The sequence below is a fragment of the Erithacus rubecula genome (genome assembly GCF_903797595.1).
Source record: "Erithacus rubecula genome assembly, chromosome: 17".
NCBI lineage: Eukaryota > Metazoa > Chordata > Aves > Passeriformes > Muscicapidae > Erithacus > Erithacus rubecula.
In genome coordinates, this window is record NC_136669.1 from 12,547,400 (window position 1) to 12,571,382 (window position 23,983).

Sequence of the window (23,983 nt, forward strand, 5' to 3'; positions counted from 1 at the left end):
CGGTGGCAGCGGTGGCAGCTGTCCCTGCCCGCTCTGCCCACCCTGCGGGAGCAGGGCACAGCCAGCCCGGCAGGCTGCAGGTGTCTCCCGGCGGAGGAGGCTGCGGAGCCCCGCGGGAGGATGCTGTGCGCTGGCCCGGCGGATGCCGCCGCGCCTCGGGAGCTGCTCGGGAGGCAGAGCCGCCCCGCGCTGAAGCTCCGCGGCTGCGAGGGACCGGCAGCTGCTCCTGGAGCCCGCAAAGGCTGCGAGTGAACGGCGAGGATGGGAGTGCGCCCGCACCGCTTCCCTCAGCGCTTCTACAGCTCGCTGCGAGCTGCTGAGAGTTTTGATGCCTGGACAACTGGATTCTGAATCGTGAGAGGCTTTGAAACCCACCCCCCCCCCTCCCAAATAAAACAAACCCCTTTGACTTCTACTCTCGGCAGGAGGGGGAGGGAGGGCGGATTTACCATGAAGACAAATCGAAGATGCAGAGCCCTGCTAGCAGTGAGTCTGAATCTGATGGCTCTCCTCTTCTCTACAACAGCTTTTATCACGACCCACTGGTGTGAGGGCACACAGAGGGTCCCCAAGCCGAGCTGTGGGAAAGAGAAGAAGACAAACTGCCTCAACTACGGCGGGAATGAGACTGCAAATGAGACGAACCAGAATGTGGTTCATTACAGCTGGGAGACGGGAGATGACCGCTTCCTTTTCAGGTATTTCCACACTGGGATCTGGTACTCCTGTGAGGAAAATATCAATGCTGCTGGTAAGTACAAACCAACTTCCTCCAGCCTGTGTTGCTTTGTGCTCGTTGGGCGCGATTAGCGGCGGGCGAGCCGCGCCGTGCCGTGCCTTACAGCAGGCTCGCCCTGCGGAGAGAGGCAGCGATTTAATAGTTCTTGGGTTGGAAAGCAACCTGTTCCGTGCCAGAGCGGGGATTTGCTTGTTTACCTGCTGGCTGATGCGGGTCGGGGCTCTCCAGCCCAGCCGAGCCCCGGAGCAGCGGCGGTGCCGCCGTGCCGGGCTCTGAGCGCTCGGGGAGCGGCGGCTCCTCGGGGAGCCCCGACACCCGCAGCATCCCCCCGGCACAGAGGGATGCAGGGCAGCACAGAGGGCACGGCTCGGGGAGCCCTGACACCCCCAGCATCCCCCCGGCACAGAGGATGCAGGGCAGCACAGAGGGCACGGCTCGGGGAGCCCTGACACCCCCAGCATCCCCCCGGCACAGAGGGATCCAGGGCAGCACAGAGGGCACGGCTCGGGGAGCCCTGACACCCCCAGCATCCCCCCGGCACAGCGGGATGCAGGGCAGCACAGAGGGCACGGCTCGGGGAGCCCTGACACCCCCAGCATCCCCCCGGCACAGAGGATGCAGGGCAGCACAGAGGGCACGGCTCGGGGAGCCCTGACACCCCCGGCATCCCCCCGGCACAGAGGGATCCAGGGCAGCACAGAGGGCACTGCTCGGACCTGCCGGAGCCCAGCCTGCCTCTTCTCTTCCCTCTCTGAAGTGAATGACCGCCCTGGAGTGCATGTTTATTGGACAGGGAAATGCAGTTAAAGGGCTCAACTAAGCACGAGAAAGATCGTTTCTGTTCCCTGCTCAGCCATTTACTTGCTGGGAAGCACTCAAAAAGACATCTCTTCAGTTTATCAGTGCATTCATTCCCTCTGCTGTAGGCTGGCACTTCCCAAGGAATAAAACACAGGAGGGTGGATGGCAGGCAGCTGCCCTGGGACCCATTTAAGTCTCAGCAGATGCAAACTGACAGTCCCTACTCCCAGAGCTGTCTGCTAGAGCTAACCTCCACACTCTGCTTTTGAAAGAGCTCTTTTCTAGATTATGTGACTGAAAAATAAAGTTTACAAATGTGGCACAGCAAGAGATGATGGGCTGTGGATACTTGCTCCTCACTGGGGTGTTCCCATCCCATCCCATCCCATCCCATCCCATCCCATCCCATCCCATCCCATCCCATCCCATCCCATCCCATCCCATCCCATCCCATCCCATCCCATCCCATCATCCCATGCTGCCATTCCCAAGGAGTAGATCAAGTAGCTCTGTAGATTTGCTGCTGGGAGAAAGGAACAGCTAACGAAGGATGTGTTGTGTCTCTGAGAACACAGCCCCTCTGCTTATGGGAAGTTTAGGGTAGAATTCTGGTAGAATTGACAGAATTCTCTGTGAGAATGTACTGCTAAATGGGGCAAACCTGGGGGAGTGCTCACAGCCTGTTTCATTCCAAAGGGTTGTGTATTCTCCCTGGTGTTTTTGAGGAGAGTACTTGCAGAATTAGTTGTTTATTGAAACTAAATTTAATGTACAAAAAAAGGAAAGTTCATGAACTCCAGCCTTGGTACTGCAACAGCTCCAGGCTGTAATGAGAGCACCAAAGGAACACTCTTGATGTTAGAAAGAAAACCACAGAAAAAAAAAAGCTTATTTGTCTTACTGATTTGGGAATCAGCTTAGGCCACAGCAGCCTGAGTGAGCAGCCTAAGACTCTCTGGCTTTTTGAGCATCTTAGCTGGGGTTGGCACGATCAAGGATGCCCATATTTCTGGCACATACTGAAATCTTTCCAAGTCCAGATTTATGTGTGAGATAAGTTGTAACTGTGTGACTCTAGCCCACTCAGAAAAGTGAGTTATCTGGGGGAGAAGAGAAACACAGTGATCTATTCTGTACTGGGTAAACAAAGCTGTGCTGTAGTGGGTGATTTCAGGAGAAAGTTGGAAGCCTGCTTTAAAAAGTTATGGTGAAAGCAGGAGAGAAGGGGTTGCTTCTCCCTCCCCACGCCCCCACAGCAGCTCCGTGAGTGTTCCCTTTATTTGAATCACTAACCTGAGGGAAAGTGCTCCTCAGTCAGCAGACTAGGAGTGACCAGCCTCTGGAAATAACCCAGGCAGGTTCAGGGATATATTGGCTTAGACAGACAGCTGCCTCTTTCAGATTTACCATATCTACTCCTGCTAAGGACAGGAACAATGTAATGGACACGGGTCTAAATTTGTCCCTAATAGTGCCAACATAAAATACCTGACAGCTCTTTGCTCAGACTGATGGGTTTGTAATACCAGACTGCCAGAGTGTTGTCATGGCCTTCTGCAGCCTGAGTGATGATCATTTTATCTGAGCTGCAGAGCCCCGAGGCACCAGCCCCAAGCAACAGCACAGGGACTGTGCTTACACAGCCCCCCAAAATCTCTGTGAGGAATCCACCCCAGAGGCTCATCCCCCCATCCTCAGCACCCCAGCCCTGCAGCAGCACAATCACACACTCATGGCTGTGTGTTAAACAGCATTGTATTCGTACTGTTAAATAGTGGTGTATTAAATTAGTCAAAATCCCCAGCTCAAATGCACTGTGCACTGTCAACAGCATCTTTCTTAGAGCTTTACCAGCAGCACACTGAAGTGACTGCAGCAGCAGCCTTGCTCCAGGCAAAGTCCCCTCCACAGTCACTCACAGCCTCACACCTTGTCAGCAGAGCATATGGCCAGAGCCCATGGTCAGCACCATTCCCACAGCTCCCATCCCTGTCCTGATTCCTCCCTGACTCACTCATGTCTGAATTTAAGCAACATGAGAGGAGATCTCATCACAGCCTACAACTCCCTCATGAGGGAAAGAGGAGGGTGAGGCACTGATCTCTTCTGTCCTGACCAGTGCCAGGACCCAAGGGAATGGCCTGAAGTCATGTCAGGGCAGGTTTGGGTTGGATATTGGGAAAAGGTTCTTCTCCCAGAGGGTGTTTGGGCACTGGAACAGGCTGCCCAGGGTACTGTCCCAGCACCAAGCCTGCCAGAGCTCCAGGAGTGTCTGCACAACACCTTCAGGCACAGGGTGGGATTGCTGGGGTGTCTGTGCAGGGCCAGGAGCTGGATTTGATGATCCTTGTGGCTCCCTTCCCATGCAGGGACCTCTGTGATTTTGTGCTGGATCCACCAGGAACATGCGAATGCTAGTAACTCTGTAATTGTGGTACTGCCAAAACTCTCCAAAGCCTCCAAACTTTCACAGCCATGAGCCACATTCTTCCTCCAGCCACCAGCCTTTTGATTTCCTTCCTCCAGCCACATTATCAAAACTTTCTGCTCCCTGCACTGGTGCAGCTGCAACACAGCAGATCTTGTAGTGCCAACAGGACCAGCTCCCAGCAGGCTGATGCTGCAGGGAACAGGATTCCAGGGCTCCCAGCTGGCAGAAGGGGCTGGGACTCAATCATGCCTTAAAATGACATTTAGGCAGCAAGCAAACAAATTTTTGAGTGTCTTCTGCTTGCCCCTGTTTATCTGCAATGTGCATTTAGATTCCAGAGGCTGAGGAGCAAGCAGCATGCCATCCACTTTGAGCAGAGCCCACTGGAGCGTGCCTGCCTCTTGGTGCCAGGTTCTGGTTTCCACTGACAGCTCTAACAGAGATTGAATGCTGTGATTATTTCTGAAATAATTTGTGAATCTAGAGTTTATTTTTATCCAGCATGTCTAGGACAGCTCAAGAATTCCAAAAGCATTTCGTACCTGAGAAATTTAATTGTGAATCCCCTCTGGGAAAAGAGGGACTGGAGCATTTATATATCATTGGTGGGGGAGTCCTGTAATTGCTTAGCACAATTTGTGACTCAAAAGTGTGCTGAATCCCAGTCTACCAGAAAGAGGTTCTCCCTTTCAGAGTGGGTTCAGTGCTTTGGGTCCCACACTGCTGGAGGTACCTTCTGTAGGAGCAACAAAAAGCCTCAAAAGGGGATGAAGAGAAAGCTCTGCAGACTCACCAGCCCTGTTCTGCCCTCCCAGGCTGCTCCTGGGGCTCCTCCTGGGCTGTGAACTCCTGGGCCATGGACAGATGTCTCAGAGCCAAACTCACCAGCATTTAATTTCTTTTAAAATGTGACTTTGAGTGCGTATCTTGTTGCACACACAGCCCACACAGTCTGTGCTTGAGCTGCTCACAGGACTCCACACCAGTGGGGCACTGACAGCAGCAGTGCTGGATTCCATGGCTCAAGCACACCTGCCATGAAAAAATTCACACATGAAGTAGGCAAGGTGGCATATCAAATTCTAAAGGAGAATAGGAAATAGTTGGAGTTGCTGGGAAGCAATGAGAAGTCAGCCAGTTTTGCTCAGTTGTGTGTTTGCTTTGATGTTAATAGAAAACCCATGAACTCAGACCTTGCTTTATGTTGCCAGCCAACAGATAAGCTCAGTGTTAACACCCACAGCCAGAGGGGAAGAGCAGCTGCCCAGCTGCCTTTTAAGAGTACTGTCCCATTAAATAAACAAGGATGCTCAGCACGCTCCCCAGAAATCAGGAGAGCAGGAATGGGTATGCATTGCTTGTTTTGTGGGTTTGGATTGAATGTTTTGGGGGGCCAGGGGTCTGTAACACTTTGTGTGCTCTATGCCACCTATTCCTCAGCACTCCTGAAGGAGGAAATGGTAGATTGGAATTTAGATAGGATGCAAATGTCAAAATGGGTCAGAAGTGTGGGCACTGAGCGTGCCTTGAGGAGCAGCCAGAGAAGGAGAAGGTTTCTCCAGCAGAAATGAATAAATCTGTGACATAAATACCAGAACTTGCCACAGCCTTTCACAGCTGCAGAGTGGCTCTGCAACACCTCTGTCCCCCACCCCCTGTGATAATCACACATCACAGTGATTCACCACAGGTGGCTGCTCAGACAGGAGCTGGGGAGAAGTACCTTGTGAGTATATAATTAAAAGCAAGAGGACTTGGGAATTCTTGCTGGATTATGAGAAATACAATATAATTGGCATGACTGAAACCTGCAAGGTTTATTCGCATGAGTGGAATGCAAAAATTGCTGGTTATAAATTGTTAGGAAGGAAAGAGTGGTAAAAGGAATGGAAGAGGCAGAGCTCTGTATTAAAGATAAAATTTCCAATGTTAGAGGAACTGAACCCAGGGGCCCAGGATAATCTCCATCTGAGGATGTTGAAATAATTGGTACATGAAAATGCAGGTTTGGAAGAATCTGTACATCACTGTATTTAAAGAAAAGTGGGGAAAAAAATCATACAGGCCACTTGACCCAGGGAATTTAGGACAGTTTTCAGAGAAAGCACTCATTGCATGGCAACAAATAGGTTTTGTCAAAGGTATGGGTTTATTAAAAGTAAAGTATTTACCAAGATGAATCATTTCTCAGAAAAGGGTAATGGATTAGACCCAGTCTCTGTGGATTCACAGAAAAACATTTGGTGGAATGTCCCAGTGAAAATTCTTTCCAGAAGAGCTGCAGAGAGTGGGGAGGATGGTAAGAACAGGGAGAGAGGCAGGCAGGGCTCCCACACTGGACAGCACTGACCAGCCTGAGGCTGAGCCCAGGGCACAGAGAGGTGACATTGGTGGGGATCCAGTGACAGTGACAGAGCTCAGACAACACACACCACTGACTGCTCCCACAATTCCAGAACAAACAGGCAAAAAACCAGCACTCCTTCCTGCAGAGCTCCCTGCCAGGGAATGCTGAGAAGGCCAAAACTGGGAATTGCATGGATCCAGAGAGGAAACCTCCATCCCTGCTGCTGATAGGATGATTTTAGAGCAATCCCTGACTGGCTGCAGTACTGGTGTGACAAGGGGAGTACAGGAGCAGAATCACCCTGTGCCCACCCCTTCATTCTTCCCTAAACATCTGTCACTGGAGACAAAGACAGTGGAGCAGAGAGACCTTTTGCATCAACCTGTGTTGCAGGCTGACTTTATTTTATTGATTATCATTGGGATAAATAGATTGTAAACTGACTAAAGAACAGTCTTACAAGGAGACTGTGGCAAATAATAGAAAAGGGAGACTTATCCCAATGGAGACCAGATATTTCTAGTTGTCCTCAAATTTGGTTTTGGGACTGATTCTGTTATTGTCAGGATTAGCAAAAGAAAAAGGGAAAAAAAGAAAATTAGGGGGAAAAAAAAGAGCTAAGGATACAATTTATGTCACCTAAAAAAAATAAAGGTGAGATGAATCCTACAGCCAGCCTGTGGCCATCAGCAAATGTAGGTGTCTATGCCCAAACTGATCAACATCCTCATTAGAGAGGAGAGCAGGGGGCACTCCTTGGGATGCTGCTCCTCCTGGGGGATGAAATGAGCCCTGGGATTACGTGTTTGCCTCACTGGCCAAAAGGGAGTCTGTCTAAGACATTGCAATTCCCATCACAGGAGTCTTAATTGGAAGAGAATAATCCTGTTCTGAACACGCTTCTTACGTACACTGCTGCACAAAATCTGGGAATGCTGGCGTTACAGAGCAGAGATTTGTCTGCATAACTGCAATTGTGAGCTGGCCTCAGAGAGTTTTACTCTACTTTTTACATCTTGAAATTTAGCATTACATTTTTAAAAAGTTTAAAAGCACCAGGTTCTGATGCCTGAAGCTCTGTGAGGTCACGGGTAGGTACCAAGATAAGAACCAAGTTGGGGGCCAGTATTTGTCTGTGGGGTGGCTGGGAGCTGCCAAGTGCTGTGGCATAAAGAAAAGGTTATTCCAGGGAAAAATCAGCACCACAGGCAACACCAGTGTGTTTTGTAAATGGCATGGTGCATGGGTATGGTAAAAAGGATAAAGTGAAATAGGGGCAGAGAGGGATTTCCAAGGTAGTTAAAGAAAAGAGAATCTACTTCAAGCAAAGAAAGCTGGTGTTCTGTAGTGTACCAGACTGAAGAGCTAGAGGGGATGTAGTATCTGTATGGATAAAGGAAATAACATGACTTGAGTAAGTGATAATTGAGGGGAAAAGTGCCAATGCAAGGCCAGGCTCTGGCAGAGTGTGTCTGGACCTCACCTCCACAGAGGGCAGTGTGAGCAAAGGAAACCATGGGCTGCAATGGAGCCCTCCAAAGCCCAGGAAGAGCTGCAGGAGAGAAGAGGGATGTTTTTGGCATGAGGAAGCTTGGAGTGAGTCCTCATGGCTGATGTGTCCTGAGGAGGTTTGGGAGGAGCCCTCCTGGCTCACACGGTGCCTGCTCTGTGACATCCCTGCTCCAGGGGGCTGCTGGGCACCAGTGGGAGCCAAGGGAAAAATAACTGCAGGCTGGGTGCCCATCACGTTTTTTTAATGCCTTCTCCAATCTAAGCAGCAGGAATTGGCTCCAGGTGGAGGCAGTGTGTGAGGAGGCTGCTCTGCTGCTGCTGACATTATTACAGCTGCTCAGGATCTAATTGCTATGGCTGCTCATGCACTGAACATTAAACTGATGATCTAATTTGGGATCAGAAGGGAAATCTCCCTCAGGCTAGATAACAGGGAGAGTAACAAATTTTTGCCTTCCTTTACAGCATGGGAAGGATCCATTGCAAAAAAGCACTTGTGAACTCCTCCTAACAAATCCCTGGTATTTTGCTTTCAGGATGAGATAGGTCTGGCCATAGGAATTCACAGATTTATTCGTGTTCCTCATGAGGACTCTTGCTCCCTTCCTGTGGTACACGATAGCTGTGATTTCTCTGGTGGTGATTGCTTTATTGCAGACATTCAGGTTTTTATAGCATGTTGGGGATATTTTGTGTCCGCGGTGCTCTGGGAGTTTTGGATTTTAGGTCCTCCTGATCCTGCTGGGCAGACTAGCTGTGTGAACATCTATCATCCATAAAACATGGACATAAAGTCCCTGCAGGCTGAGCCTCACAGCAGAGCAAAGGAAAGGACCGGGCAGCTAGCTACTCCTTATTAGATATGTTACTCTTCCTCATGAGTGTTTGGATGTGTCTGTCCTCAGCCATTTAATCCAGCAGCTTTAAAGGAAACATCTGAGGAGTTCTGGTAGTTCCTTGTAAATGGGATAAACTTCAAAGTGCTGGAAGATTAACACACAGGTCCCAGATTTCAAAGGGGTCTGAGATGCCTTACCCCAGTGTCAGCTCAAAATGTGAACAGATGCACTCAGGGCCGAGGAAACACATGAGGGATGGAAGATCAATCACTGTGGTATCCCTGTGGGTTTTAAATCACACCAGACTCCTTACTGATGTTAAAACTTGCCTTGTGTGGAGTTAGGAGAACTGGCTGGCTGGCAGATCTCAAAATAGGGACAAACAGGTTGTTGTGGTTTAACAGCTCATAATGAAGTATTGCTCAGCCCCTCGCTCACTCCTGCCCCAGTGGGCTGGGGAGGAGAGTTTGAGAAAGGTAACACCAGTGGGTCAAGGCAAGAACAGCTTAATAACTGCAATAAAGTAAAATACAACACGAACATAAAAATAGAGAAAAGTGGGGAGAGAGGACTCAAACCCCCCCAAAAAAGTGTTGCAAGGTGCAGCTCACTGCTGCCCAGCCCAGCCCAAAGCAGTGACTGGCAGCTCCCAGCAAACTCTCCCCAGTTTACACACTGAGCACCACATTCTATGGTGTGGAATATTCCCCTGGCCATCTTGGGGCAGCTGTCTTGGCCATGCTCCCTCCTGCTTTTCGTGCACCTCCTCAGTGGCAGAGCACCTCCTCAGCAACAACCAAACCACCTCTGTGTCTCAGCATTATTCCCATCCTAAACCCAGCACACAGCCCTGTGCCTGGGAACAGGGCTGCTTCTACCAGGACCCTCTGTAGTCACAAATTGGTGTAACATCAGTGTTCTTGTTGCTAAACCAAAAGGCAGTATCAATCTTTGCTGATCTAGCTTAGAAAGGAATACAAAAGCCAGTGAGTAATAAGAAGCAGATGTAATTACTATGGAATGACATGGCTTGTAGAACAGTCACAGGCAAACAAAATCCATTTTCCTGTGTTCCACCTTCCATTTGGCTGAAAAAAGGACTCAAACTATGCTTACAGTGTAGAAAATCAATTGGGAGGTAGAGACATTCCACCATGCTTAGACTCACTAGGTTTGAAGGGACCAATGAAACCTCATAATGCAGCCTGATTTCACTGTGCATCACCTAGGCATACAAAAAACACTAATGAGAATTTGTTTCAAAGTTATTTGGTACATGCTTGGCAATAAGGTCCATTAGAGGAAATGTAAGCACAATTTTTCTTGATTTCAAAAACTGGATATTCATTTCCAGTGTGCTGCAATTCACTTCCTTTAAAAGCCATGGAGAAAAGGTTAAAGTTACCTGTTTGCATACCCCAAGCCAGGGGTTCCTGCCTGGAAAAACAGGACATTGAACCCAAGGAGCAGCCAGGGCAGGCACAGGAGGATGGGAGCAGACAAGGTTCACACAGTGAGGGACAGACAGCAGCTACATCCTCTGTGTGGGTTTGTCTTTCCCAGTTTTCTGGGTGTCTCAGGGATCCTGGATTGCCAGTATCTGCTTTATTTTGGCATATTTACACTGGCTCAGGGTCAGCCCAGTGTGTCACCCCTGGGATGAGCAGGTGAAACCCTCCCCTTCCTCTTCTACAGCTTCAAACTCTTAAAGCAACTCAGAGCTCCTTGATTTAATGAAGCCAGCTCTAATTGACACCAAAATCATTGCAAACCTCTCTCAGCAGTGCTGTTGCCCCGATTTTCACAATCACTTGGAAACCCTGACTCCTCCCCAGCTCTCCCAATGATGGATGTGTGTACACATCCTCCAGGTCTCACCAAGACAATCAGCTGAATCCTGTGACTTGGCTGGGTTTCAGAGATTTGAGAGCAGCCCGTGGAGATGTTTGCTCTGAGATGCTGGCTGAGATTTTTCACATCAAGGAAGGAGCAGTTGCCATGGCACAGTCCCAGGCAGCACCAACAGCATCCCCAGCTCTGCCCACACTCCCTGCCCTGCCCAGCCCTTCCCTGCTCCAGCACCCAAAGGGAACCCCACCTCTGGGATAAAATTAGCAAGGTTCCTTTGGGGATGTGCAAACTGAGGGAAAGGGCACGCCTGGAAAGGGGAAAGTGGGAAGCTTTGCATTTTTCCCACTTTGAGTAGGAGGTTGGAAGGGATTGGGTTTGCTGGAGGAGAACAGCAGCACAGCATTCAGGTTTAAAAGCAATCCCAAAGGCAGGGCAGGCTGTGAGTAATCACTGAGAAATTGGGCAAATGCTCAAGATATTTAGAGATAGCAGAAATGTTGATGGGCAGCAGCAATGAATGGCAGCTGTCAAAGGAAGGGAAAATAATTATCTGCATAGTTCAAGACATATTTTTGTGCAATTCTGTGTGAGCTTGTTTATTTTCCAGAAGAAAATATTGCTTCAGCAAAATCAACAGGGTCAACTGGAAAATGTTGATTTTACAGATTAACACTCAATTTTTCATTAGGAAAAAAAAGTCAATTAAGTGCTCTGAGACTACTTTAATCAAAGTTTGCATATTTCAGCTGGTAATTAACTGATACAACTCAGTTTGGGTGAGCCCATTAACCTGTATTTTCCCTTGTGTAGTACTTTTTTTCACTGAAGTTGTCTTGGAGTCCTCAGCCTCGTCTAGGCTGGGATCCCTTGAGGGTTATATCTTTTTTTAGACAAATACAATGATTTTACTCTCAGTAGATGATGTGGGATCTCATCAGAATCACATGACTCCAGATATAATTGGAGAGATAAAGATGTCTTAGGGCCTAGTGAGAAAAAAAAGGGGACCTTGTCTGTCGTAGGCTGGAAGCCAGGGTGTTACTAAAAGGGAATGTTGTTTAAAAGAAATGTAATCATTTAAATTTCCATCATAACTGCACTTTTGAACTCGTAAAATTTTATGCAGAGTAAGGGGATACAGACAGATTTTCTTTCTTCTTTTTTTTTTGGCGAGATGAAAAGCAGAGTTATAACAGAGCTCGGCCAGAACTACCAGATTTCAATTTATTTTACTTGAATATTTTCAAACCGTGTCATTGCAAGACATACAAAGTAGAATTTCTCAAGGCTGTTTTTATTTTGCTGCTTTCATTATTAATCAGGCATTTACCCTGGCTCAGAGAGGAAAGAACTCTGGAATGCAGGACCAATAAGTAGGACCCAGAACATCAAATTCTGCTCTTTGTCATGACAATAGCCACATTAGAAACAGAATATTGTCTTGAAGCTGAAGCACTTTCTGGGTGTTTTTTCTGCTCTCTTCCTCATTTCCAGTCCAAACCACCAGATTCCTGTGTGAGTCCTGAGGACAGGAGCAAACAAATCACATTTTTTAGTGGGAGAAGGAGAACAATGTGCTGCTTCCAAAGGCTTAAAGGCAGAGGGCACCCAGGGCTTGGATGAACATCTGAGTGTGGAGCTCAGACCCAGCTCATGTGCACCTAGACCTGCCCTCCAGCTGCCCAATGCAGCTCTAACTCCATGGCCAGGAAGGAATTCCAGGCTGGGAGGCAGAGCCAGGCATGTGTGATGTACCCAAAGATGGGCAGGGCAGGGCCTGGAGCCAGCAAACCCTGGGACCTGATGGTTCTTTGGAACTTGTTTGCCTCGATTTTCTGGCAGCATTGAACTTGGGGGAGCTTGGACTTTCACACTGTGCTGAGGTTAGAGAGGTGCTGAGCTGAGAGCTCTGCCTTGGGAAGGAGTGAAGGTTTGGCTCCAGCAGAGCCCCAAAGTGTGTGTGTGACCCTTCAGCAGGGCAGGGAATGGAGCAGCCCCACTCTGGAAGGAAAGGGAGGTGTCAGGGGACTCACCCACCTGCCTGGGGTGAGAGAACCCAGGGGTGACCCCACACCTGTGCAGCTCTGGCCAGCAGAGCCCCCTGCCCTCCCTGCTCACCCTGCCCTCCCTGCTCACTCTGCTCTCACAGCTCACCCTGCCCTCCCTGCTCACCCTGCTCTCACAGCTCTGCTCCCTGCCCAGCCAGGCTGGCACTGCACAGGCAGGCAGCTTTCATGATGGGAGTGTGCCACAGGCATGCAAGGCTTTGGAGGAGGAGGAGGAGGAGGAGGAGGATGGGCTTCATGCTGCAGGCAAGACACAGAGATCATCCCCTGATACTGCCACAACTTTCTCTGTGTCCCTGGCTCTGATGCAGGGATCAAATCCACACCTTCCTCTGTTTTCCAAGACCACACAGCATCCCAAAGCTGAGCTTTCTTCAGGAGAAACTGCCATGGAGCTGGAAAGGATTCACCCTGCAGGGCTGAGGGACCTTCCCCAGCTGCAGAGCCACAGGATGGGAGAAGTCCCAGAGAGCTTGTCTGAGAGAAAAGGATGCTGAGCCTGATCTCTGAGAGGATGCTGAGCATGATCTCTGAGAGGAAAGGATCCTGAGCCTGATCTTAGCAAGCTGAGCCTAAGGCCCAGGGAATTCCTTTTCCTTCATCTTTTTGCTGCTGGACAAGCATTTACACACATACACACGTGCAAGCCTGGCACTGATGTCTCTGACCACACAGAGCCCAGAGAGAGCTGTGCCTTCATCAGCACCCACAGACACATCACCCCAGCACCTCTGCCTCCTCTGCCTGTCCAGGTGTGCAGATCCTGCTGAAACACCTCCACCTCTTCCCACTGCAGGTGCCTGGGGACCACCCTGGTGATCCCTCAGATATTTTCATGGGCTCTACATCTATTACCCACACAACATCGAGACTCTTCCCCACCCACCAGCTCAGTCTTTCCAGATGTGTCTCCTCCCACGCTCTGGCTGCTTCAGTTTGAAACTCTCCAGAAAGTTACAAATACTCACAGACATGCACATATACAGAATTAGATTGATTAATTAGCATCAATTAGCCACAGATGAACTCTGGGCTCTGGCTAGCTCCCAGTCCTGCCTGTGAGCCATGTCCCCTCCTTGGGAAGCCCAGCAGAGGCACAGCTGAGCCTGTGCAGGGTCAGTGTCATTGCATTTGCAAGGACTTGCACAGATGATGTTTCTGCCCCACCCTTGGGAAGCCACAGAAGAAGCTGGTGCCAAATTCTTTTCTCATGGCTGCCTAGGTGTTGTTCAGCCCTGTGTGCTCAGCCTCCAGCAGCTCCCTGCCATTGCTGAGCTCCACAGAGCCTCAGGTGCACTGCCCACAGCCACTGCTCCTGTGTGGAACTGCAGAGAATTCCAGCCAGGTCCCACCTCTTCTTTCTGCTTGAGTGCAGCTCAGGACAGGTCACTCCTTGGCTTTCTTTGTCAGAATCACAGCCACAAATAAGGCAGGACTCTCAGGGGATGAATCCCAGAGACTCTTCTTGTTGCTTCTCTGAACAGCCTTTTCTGTATTCTCTAAAGACTCTCCAGGAGCCTGGTTAGGAGGAGAAGATGCATCTGGAAAAGGACAGCACAGCAGGATAAACTCTGCCAAGTCTAAAATTAAACTTAAGAGGGCTTAAGAGATCAGTTATACAAGATACCCAAAAATAACTTAGAATAAATCCTAAGAGGAACAGTGAAAGCACTGCTGACATCCTCAGTTCTCAGCGAGATGCATGTCTGCATGTGCAATGTGGCTGTGCTTTATAAATACCACCAGTGGTTACCATTGAAAATGGAAGAGGGTTTTCCAGAGCTCCAGCAGCAGAACAGCAAAGGGGAGGGTCTGGAACTGCTGGTGCAGCTCCTACCATGACCTTCAGCAGCAAGCCAGGCACAATCAGCCATTTAGAGGGAGGTGGCATCCAGCCTCTTCTGTCTCCAGGCATTCTTTTTTGCTATCACTCCTAGAGGACTTTTTCTGGACACTCCAGCACTTTCTGTCCACATTATTTAAACTGGAGGCCTCACCACAGGTAGAGATGGTGTTCTGGGCAAGCTGAATTTGAGGCAGGAAGAAGATGCACATTGCTCCCAACAGCCTGTGACCTCCTCTCCTCTCCCCTGCAGAAAAGGAGAGCAGCCAAACACTCTGCTAACTCAGAGAAGCACTGCCCCAGCTCCCAGAGCAGTCTGTGCAGTTTTTCTAGTAGCAAAGGCCATCCCCCTTTGCCTGTCTTGGGATAACATCCTGGAGATGTTATTTGTCAAAGGTTTCCAGTAATATGGCTTTGGATTCACTGTAACACAAGTGAGGGATGATCAGTGACAGCTTTAAGTTAGGTTCAAATAAAACTATGATAAAAGTAATAACTTACATCTGCGCCCCCCTCAAAAAAAAAACAAAAACAAAAAGCAAAAAACAAAGAAGGATCACGAAACCCAGACCCAAACATCAGATCCATATGGCTAGAATGAAAAATCCTGCTTAATCTGCTTATATCAAGTCCAAATCTAGAGGTCACTCTCCCTATATTCCCTTGCTTTTATGTCAATAACATTCCTGAGAAACCTCATGCCCTAAAACTCAGAGGCTCTGGATGGGAATGTTTTCTACTTACACCTTGTATCTTTTATAGCCCACTTACTTATCTGGATTTCTTGGTCAGGAACCTAAAGTGAAGAACCTGGGGGAGCTGGGCTTGTTCATGTCCCTACAAACAGAGAAAGGATGAGTGCATTGATGCCAGAGCAGCTATGGAATTTTGGATTGGCCATAAGGAAACACTTCTCCAGAAGTGGAGCAGAGTGGGAAAAAACTTCATCTTTTGGGTATCACCATCCTTGAAGCATTTCAGAATGTGGGTGGGAAAAGTCCCAGCCCTGCTCTGTGATCCCTGTGATCATTCCTCTGTGAGGAAATGTGCAGGGCTGGTGATTTCTGTGATCCATCAGTTATCTTTCCATTTGTCTGCCCCAAAATTTACTGACTCACTCACCTGACACCTGCTCAGACACAGCCTGCCCTGCCCACCCCTTGGAAACAGAGATGCTGCTTTGGCAAGCCAAGTGTCATTTCCTTTTCTTGGCTGTCCCCTGGATTCAAAGAGTAGAAATCCTTCCCCTGGACATATCAAGATGTGCATTTCAATGTCAAGTGAACCTTATTTTTTTTTTTTTTATAGCTAATTTGACAACGGACCATGTACATGTCACCTCTCAGTGTATTTAGCATAGATTTAAAGTTGCAAAAAGTAAATAAAAATTAGTAATACTAGCATTATAATAATAAATTCTTATGTAAGCACAGCTGTCATTTGAATGATGAGGTTGATCTCAATCTTGCCAGCAAAGACACAAGAAAGATGAACACTTTATATTGGTTTTTATGTACACTGAATTACAAATAAGAAAAAAATACACTGACTTCACCCTCACTGTGGCATTTCACTGTTTATTCTTTTTTAATGGCTCACCTTTCCTAGATTAGTCTTTTGAACTTTGCAATTAAAAACGAGCAAAGCTAATTTAAAAAAAAAAAAAAAAAACAGCCTCGTCCTATAACTGCCTTTGCATCAATTAAAGTCTTAAAGGGCAAAATGGGCTCTGTTCCATGACCTCTGGCAGATGTGCCAGCACACCTTGCAGAACATAATATTGAAAGGAACACGTACACTTGGTGGAGGGATGCACCCAGGGCAGAGGAATTATTATATCATATTTGGTTCCCTGAAGAAATGAAAAAGAAAGGTCAAAGCACTCACCCTAAGATACATTTCCTGTTCAGAAACTTCTCAAAAATTCCAACAAGGCCAAAGGTGGAGTCCAAAACACAGAAGGAGTTTAATTTACAGTGGAGCACAGGGAGTGGCACAGGCTGTGATGCTCAGAGCAAAGGCATTTGCCTGCTTTTTAAACTTTTTTTTTTAAACATTTCTACATTTGCTTAGCTTCAGGTTTTGTCTTAGTCATGTGTGTCACATCTGTGTGTGGAGAGCTCTGTGCCCATGGCAGTGGAAAGTTTGGGGACACTGGCGGGACAAGGGAATTGGACACAGTGGGTTTGGGCAGGGTGGAGAACAGGGGAATGTCTGTCCCCAGTGTGTCCCCAAGGTCCTGGACAGACTGGGGTGGGATGAGGGCAGGAACCCCAGGCAGAGCAACACCAACCAACTTCTGTCTCCTAAAACAATCCTTTTCTTTTCAAGGTGAAAAATGTCGAAGTTTTATTGACCTTGCCCCGGCTTCTGAAAAAGGTAAGAGCACACAGCTAAGGCTTCTTCCCATTTACTGATGGTAAAATTCCCATGGAAATGGACAGAATGCAAATGCATCAGTGCTGTGTCTGGCTGTACCTGGGTGCCAGGGGCAGCTCAGCTCCCTCAGCACCCAGGGAGTCACACACAGCCAGCTGAAACAAGCACCAAGGGCTTGTGACAACCTTTTGCTGGCTTTATGAACTTCTGCCATTTATCTGATCTTAACTCAGATGGCTTTTGTCAAGAAAAATAGAGATTTATATTGTAAGACAGGCATTGCCCTTCTTCCTCTATTGAGGAAGGAAATGCTGTGTGGTCTCCACAGACCATGAAGACATTTATGGTCAGTAAAATGCAGTCACAGTACCAAATATCTCGTTGTGAGAAGGAATCATCCAGATGCTTCTTTGGTTTGTTTACCCTTGTGAAAAGTTATATATTCAAGTGTACAGAAGCAGGTTGTAACCATTTTCCTCACCCTGGTATAGGAGTTTAATTGATTAAGTATTGAGATTTCTTTCATTTTCAGGAGCAATTTACCCCACATTTGAAAATCTATAAGGGGAAAAAAATGCATAGAATTCAATTAAAGTGAGCAGAGCCCATCCTGGTCCCAGCTGACGAGGGACCCCATGTATTTTGTCATATCACTTGAGACAATCCCCAAACCTTTTGGGTACAGGGTGCCTTCCTGAGGCTCAGTGCAGCAGCAGTAAGTGGCATAAGGAACAACTTTCCTTAATTTGCCTGAATTGCTGATCCACTGGAAAACAGGAAGAAAGGCAATTACTGCTAATAAAGCAGGGGGATATTGCAGGGAGAGAAGCAGCCACAGAGCCTCTGTGAAATTCATTGCAAGCAAACCCAAATAAATTATGCACATAAGGGAAGAACAAGCCTGGGATTAGCGTCGCTAATGGGCTCCGAGTTAAATCTCACACACACAAATGGGACCTTGGGGCACAAAGGCTCTTATGAAACCACCAGCTCAACATTCAGCAGCCACCAGAAAACAAACTGTGTGCTGGGAAACATCACAAAAGGACTCTGTGATGCCTTCTCAGGCTGTCTAAAAACAGAAGCCAGATAAAATTAAGAGAATAAAAAGCAGGTATATTTATTGAAGTGCCTTCAGGTACATTTCAGGCAGACAATAGGTCACAGGTTTTCACACTTTTTATAAATTTGGTCCATTTTAATATTGGGGGTTAATCTTCCAATTACAGCTTCAGGTTATAAAGTAATTTACCCCATGTTTTCTCCCCCAACTCACTTTTATTTACATTTCTCAGGACCTGAGACAATGAGGTGTCCTTGATTCCCAGGTCTGGAGAGGAACTGTTGTGTCTGACCAAAATGGGAAAGCAGCAGCTCACACTGTGTGTGGAGTTTAGAGCTATACACTAAAGAATTACAGGATTACAAATATATGAAAAATATAAAAGCTCAAATCCTCAGGTATTATCAGGAGCAGGGCAGAGATCCACAAAGCTGAAAGCTGCACTTTTCTGTAATACAGTGGGGTATTTTGTGCTTTCTTGTGCAGTGTTCTGTGCTTTTTAGTGCAGCTCCCAGAACAGCAGTGAGGATATTGAAGTTCTGGAAAGTTCTGAACAAGGACGGGAGTTGGGCAGCATCCTGAAGGAGAGACACAGGAGGAGAGAGAATGGGCAGGGACAGGGTGTGAGAGGAGCTGAAGGGCTCTGGGGAAGGGAAACTCCAGCCAAGGCTGGGACTGACCACAAGGTGCCTGCTCTAAAGGCACTGGCTGCTTTTCTGCTTCATCCCTTTCTGAGAAACTTCATTATGGTGCATAATGCTTGGTGGCATCACCCACACACTTTCCAAAACAGCATTTACTGCTTTACTTTTAGGATTTCTTTTGGTTGTGTGAAATGCTGTCAGCATTTTTTTTTCCAGGAGAATTTTAGAGTTGCTGCATGATGTCAGTACATATTTCTAGACAATTCTATTTTTCTTTTTTGAGGAAGGAAGGCTCTTTCTGTGTAGTGTTATAAAGAAAATTCTATCTATTTCAGAAGACTTTCCATGGAGTTGTAAGGCATATTGACAGAAAGAGAGGGGAATGCTTTGTCAGAGGTGGAAAGTGCTGACCACCACTCATAAACATAACCAGGATAAATTCCACAACTGTACATCAAGTTGGAACTGCAACATGGTTAATCTGGAATTTTCACCATCAGCCTTTTACTCTCCAGAGCTACTCTCACCACATGTGAAGAGAAAATTGATGCCTGAGTTACTTTCATTGAAGAATTTTTTAATGTCTTGACTTAATTTGCTTTTTTCCAGTTAGAAGGAGCTTCCCATCCCTTTAATTTCTTCATCCCCTCTCTCAGCATTGACTTTAATGGTCAGAGGCTCCTCAATTACTCAGTTCCAGCCATTCCAAGTCAATGAGAAATGATAAAATACAGGGAATAGCAAATTTGAATTCAATTCAAACATTGTGGTTTTCACAGGAAATCATGTAACTGGGAAATTTGGGACTAAACTTATCTTCAAAATGAGACTGCAACTTACTCACTTTCTGTACATATTCTTAGCATCACTTACCGCCAAGAAGTGGTTGTTTATCTGAAATGTCTCTGCAATACAAGCTCCATTACTGCAGCTGAGCACTCAGGTTTCTCAGTTTTCCTTTTAGTTGTTTTTTCCTGATCCAAAGAGAATCCCTGTCTGATCAGCTTCTAAGCTAAATACAGGCTCTTCAAGCCCTTGCCTGTTTCTGAGCACATCATCTTTCACTTTTAAGAAATGTTAGGAACAAACTCAGTGCAGCTGCACAGCCCTTCTTTGCTGAGTCCACCACCAATTAACAGCAAGGTGGAGTTAAACTCCTGCAGATTATTTTAAAACTTCTGATATAGGGGGGAAAACCTATCAGAAAAACTCACAGTCAATAAAACCATCCATCATGAGGTGTAGTCACATCCTTATTCAAACCTTGCATTCATAAATGAAAACTCTTACAGTAAAAATCTAATAGTTTATGGCTGAGCTTCCTATCTTTATGCATTAGTGCTGATCTCCAGTGCAGCTGGAAAATGTTTCTCTGATCAGTTAATGTACCCTTTTCATATATCTCACCAATGACATCTACTAAAAGGAGGCAGCAAAATTTGGGGCAAACAGACCCACAGTATGGTATAAATAAGCATTTCCAACCCACACTAGGAGAGCTTTTTCCTGCATTTAAGGCAGCTGCCAGCAATCTGTCAGAACCTCATAAGCCTAACATTGAATTTATTAGCTGTTGCTGGTTCTTAGTGCCAAAGCTGCTTAGCAAAATCAGCTTCATGATGGTAGATATTAACCAGGAAAAAAATCATTTTCCTATGAGAGTTTACATTTGCTATTGATAAAAATGATAGAGCAATAGCTGGTTACAGTGGCCAGGACTTTTAATGGGCTCTCACAGAGCAGCTGTTGGGACCCACTAAGTGCTCTAATTTTCACTGCAGACAGGAGCAGTAAGGCAGCAAATATTTCCAAAAGGAGTTGGAAGGGAGCTGACAAAGTAGGCTGGACCTGATGTTTCAGATCTCAATTGCTTCTGAGATATTCTCCACAGAACTTTATCAAAGTTTTGTTGCTGCTGAGCCAGAACAGGGAGGCTGGCACACTCCTGACCACACTCCTCCTCCCATGGCACCTGCTGCCATCCCCTTCCCATGGCCTCAGGTCTGTGCCCAATGGAAATCTCAAAAGGAGGATACCTGCAGAGGAGGAAACCAAGACCAAAAATCACATCAAGAAACCACAATGGAGAACAAAGGGTCCCATCAAATGATCTGATAAATGGCTCCAGTGACTCCTTAACACCACCAGGTGTTCCTGCCCCTTCCTGGGGCTGTATGGGGGTTCCTGCATCCTTCTCCATCCATCCAGCTCCTGCATCCTTCTCTGGATGTGTCACTGCCAGCTGCCAGCCCCAGGGAGAGCCAGAGCTGAGCCCAGCCCAGCTCCTTGGGCAAGAGGAACCAGCTGTGAGCAGCCCTTGTGCTGGAAGCATTTCACTGGAGAAGAGCAGGGCTGTGCAGGGAATGTGGTGCCCTAGAGTCTCTGGGATGTGCTGGTGGAGGCTGTGGCTTTGCAAGCACCACAGCAGGGAAATGAGGGGCTCTGGCCTGAGCAGCCTGGGGGAGCTCAGGAACAGGCTCAGATGTCAGTGTTGGCTCCACACAGACACAGGGCAGGATGCCCAGGACAAGCTCCTCACAGGTGTGCTGCAGCCTGGTCCAGCTTGCTCCAGTGCTCTGCAGTACCTGATTTGGAGGAACAATTCCCACAAGGAATGGCAAGGCCATCAGCATTGCTTCCTACCCACTGATAAACTCCCATGCACAAAATAAACAAGGCTTTAAACCCAGAGGCTGAGGCAAGGCAAAACAGTGCAGAAGGAAAATGTTCATGGCTAGTGGACATTGAACAGCCCAAAATCTTACAGGGGCCCTTTTTCAATGAGAGCCTGTCCTGGCAGAGGTAGGACATGCTCCTGCACATCACAACAGCCTGTGATGGTGCATCCTGGAGAGATGAAGCAATAACAATTCTGTATTGCCTCAAAAGTGGCTGGCAGAGCTACAGTAGCACATGGCAAACAGCAAGTAAACAAATCAAGTCTCACCTAAACACAGCACAGAAAAAAGAGAAAGCTAAGCCAGTTCTGTACATGCTCCTAAACCAGCACTCCAACAGCAATTAGTGAGAAGAGAAAAACTAGATGCCTGATTTTAATGGATCCTGACATAATAGGTGTACCAGAAATTTGATGGCAGAAAGATAATTAGAGGGACAATAACATCTTGGTGCTGATTACACTGAAAGACAAAGCAGATGTCATGTACTAAAGCTGAATCAGAATAACAAGGTAATGTCATTAATGAGCAACACAATCTCTGTGGATGGATTCCATGCTCAGATAAAAAAATGCAGAATTATGTTAGTGATCACCCCTTGGGACAGCTTCAGAGACAGCAGGGTTAAATTTGATAGCAGAGAAGGTTTAAGGACAGAAAACAAAACAGCAGGAGCTGCCTCTCAAACACTATGCACAGACCAAGAAATGTTATGCATCATGTAGAGACAAAATTTGGATTTGAGCAGGGAGGAATTAGTGGGAAACCTGTTATTCTTGACTCACCCCTGCACTTGATTCAAAATGTTAGTAAGAGATCCCTTGCATGGCTGACTAACAGATTCAGCATCCTTCAGAAGCAATAAAACTGTTTTTAGAAGTTGTGAAGAAGGGAACCCAAGACGAGCAAAAGCTGATTAAAATACATTAAAATGTTCAGCTAAAAGGACAACTGCAGCTTGAGAGCCTGAAAACCACTGGATAGAGTGCAGGCCTCTGAAACATGCACAAACCCTTCTCAGCCACTGAGTGACTGGGAGCAAATGGCAGATAATGATCACTGTTGATAAATGCCAAGTGGGGAGCATGAAGAGTCATCCTACCTTCACATATATACTGATGGGTTCTGAATTAGCTTTTCCCCTCAGGATGGAGTTCTTGGAGCAATGACAGACACTTCTATGAAAACATTAATTCACTGCTCTGCAGAGATTAAGATGAAAAGAAATATTAGGATCGTCGTAGGAAACAAAGAACAAAACAAAAAGTCACCATGCCACCACAAGTGCTCATGATGCACCCACCTGCAGCTCCCTGTGAGCACCTCTCTTCCCTCCCCTGCCAGCCCCAGCTCAAAGCACTGACAATAAATTTTAAAGATATAGCAAGAACATTTATGGCCAAAAATAGGGAAATACTTGTTTGTATGAGAAGGACAACACAGAGCAGATTTCAGGCTAGAAAAAAAAAAAAAAAAAAAAAAAAAAAAAAAAAAGACAAACAGAGACTTGTAACAGCCAAGTTAAAAAACAAACCTCCTTTTTCATGTACTGGGTAGATGTTCCCAAGAAGAAAAACAGAGGATCAATTTTCTAAGAGGAGCATTTAGAGACCTGCATCAGTAAAATGAAATGTAACTGGGTCTCCCAAAAGAACTGTACACTTTCCAAAACAGCCTCTATATTCTTCTTGAATACTTCCTATTGCATTATTGCCCATGTATCTGCAATAGGATAAATCCATACCCACACAAATACCTGTGCACTTGTCAGAGGGGAGCTATAATTAAATATGCAGGAAAAAAAAAATTAGTTACTTGTATTTTATCTGTGTTTTCTTACACATCTGTTATGAATCACTGTAGTTTTAACAGGCAATTAGACATACAAAGATAAAACCATTCTTACCTGCAGAATTCAAACTAGGAAAGAGGAAGCAGTCTTGTTTTCCACACTGGGGATGCCAAAGACATGGGAACACTGAAAACATCACTCATTTCTTAGCCCAGTGCTGAGGGTGGAAGTACATCACTGTGGGTAATCAAAGGAAAACAAATACATTTAGTAAGGTACATGGGATATTCCTCCTTTAGAGTACTCTTCATCATCTTTTCCACTCTCTTGCTCTACTCATTATATTACTACTACACCAGGAGAAAGTGAATGTGGATACAAAGATATCCAACAGTCTGCTCAGGATCACACACAGGATTCAATATGCCTGATGCCAGAGCCATCAAAAGTCATAGAAAACACATCACCACATAGAAAAGAATCATTTCATGAGTCACAGCTCCACATCACCTTCCAAAATAAAGAAATTAATGAAGAGCTAAAGCTAAACAAAGCCAAGCCCAGCTTCTCCTCTCTCCCCTCAGCAGTGTTGGGTGTTTCTCCTCTGGGTCCCCACATTCTGCAAAGCACAGCCTCTTGTCTGGGAGCCAGCCCTTTAGCTGCCCTTGCTGCCTGGTTGGGTTGCCAGAAGAGGCAGTTTCAGGTAGCTCAGGTCCATTTGGGGCCAGGGCTGGCTCTGTCTGGGGGCTCTGTGAGCCTCTCTCAGCAGCACAGCACGGGCAGATGGTCAGAACCAGCAGCCCTCAGCCCCTGCCAGCCACAGCAACCTGCTCAGGGCTCATTCTTCCCACCATTTCCTACTGATCACTCCAGTATTTCTGGCTTGTAACTCCCAGTGTTGGGACAGCAGAGAAGAGCAGATGACTAAACCCGAGTGAATGGCACTGGAAGAGAGAGTGAGATTTCCATAAAGCTGCCCTGCTGCTCTTCCTAAACAA

General features: G+C 46.9%; 1 protein-coding gene across 4 annotated transcripts in view; it reads left to right on the plus strand.

Moving 5' to 3' along the window:
* Nucleotides 1–23,983, plus strand: part of GSG1L (GSG1 like) — a 56,232-nt gene that overhangs the window by 68 nt on the left and 32,181 nt on the right. For 3 of the 4 annotated variants that reach the window (XM_079320978.1, XM_079320977.1, XM_079320979.1), the window contains exons 1-2: nucleotides 57–751; nucleotides 16,761–16,808. In XM_079320978.1, coding sequence (XP_079177104.1) covers nucleotides 451–751; nucleotides 16,761–16,808 — 349 coding nt within the window. In that variant the 5' untranslated portion in view covers nucleotides 57–450. Of the gene's footprint in view, nucleotides 1–9; nucleotides 752–16,760; nucleotides 16,809–23,983 lie in introns of those variants that run through there. The other variant, XR_013776240.1, reaches the window with a different exon arrangement.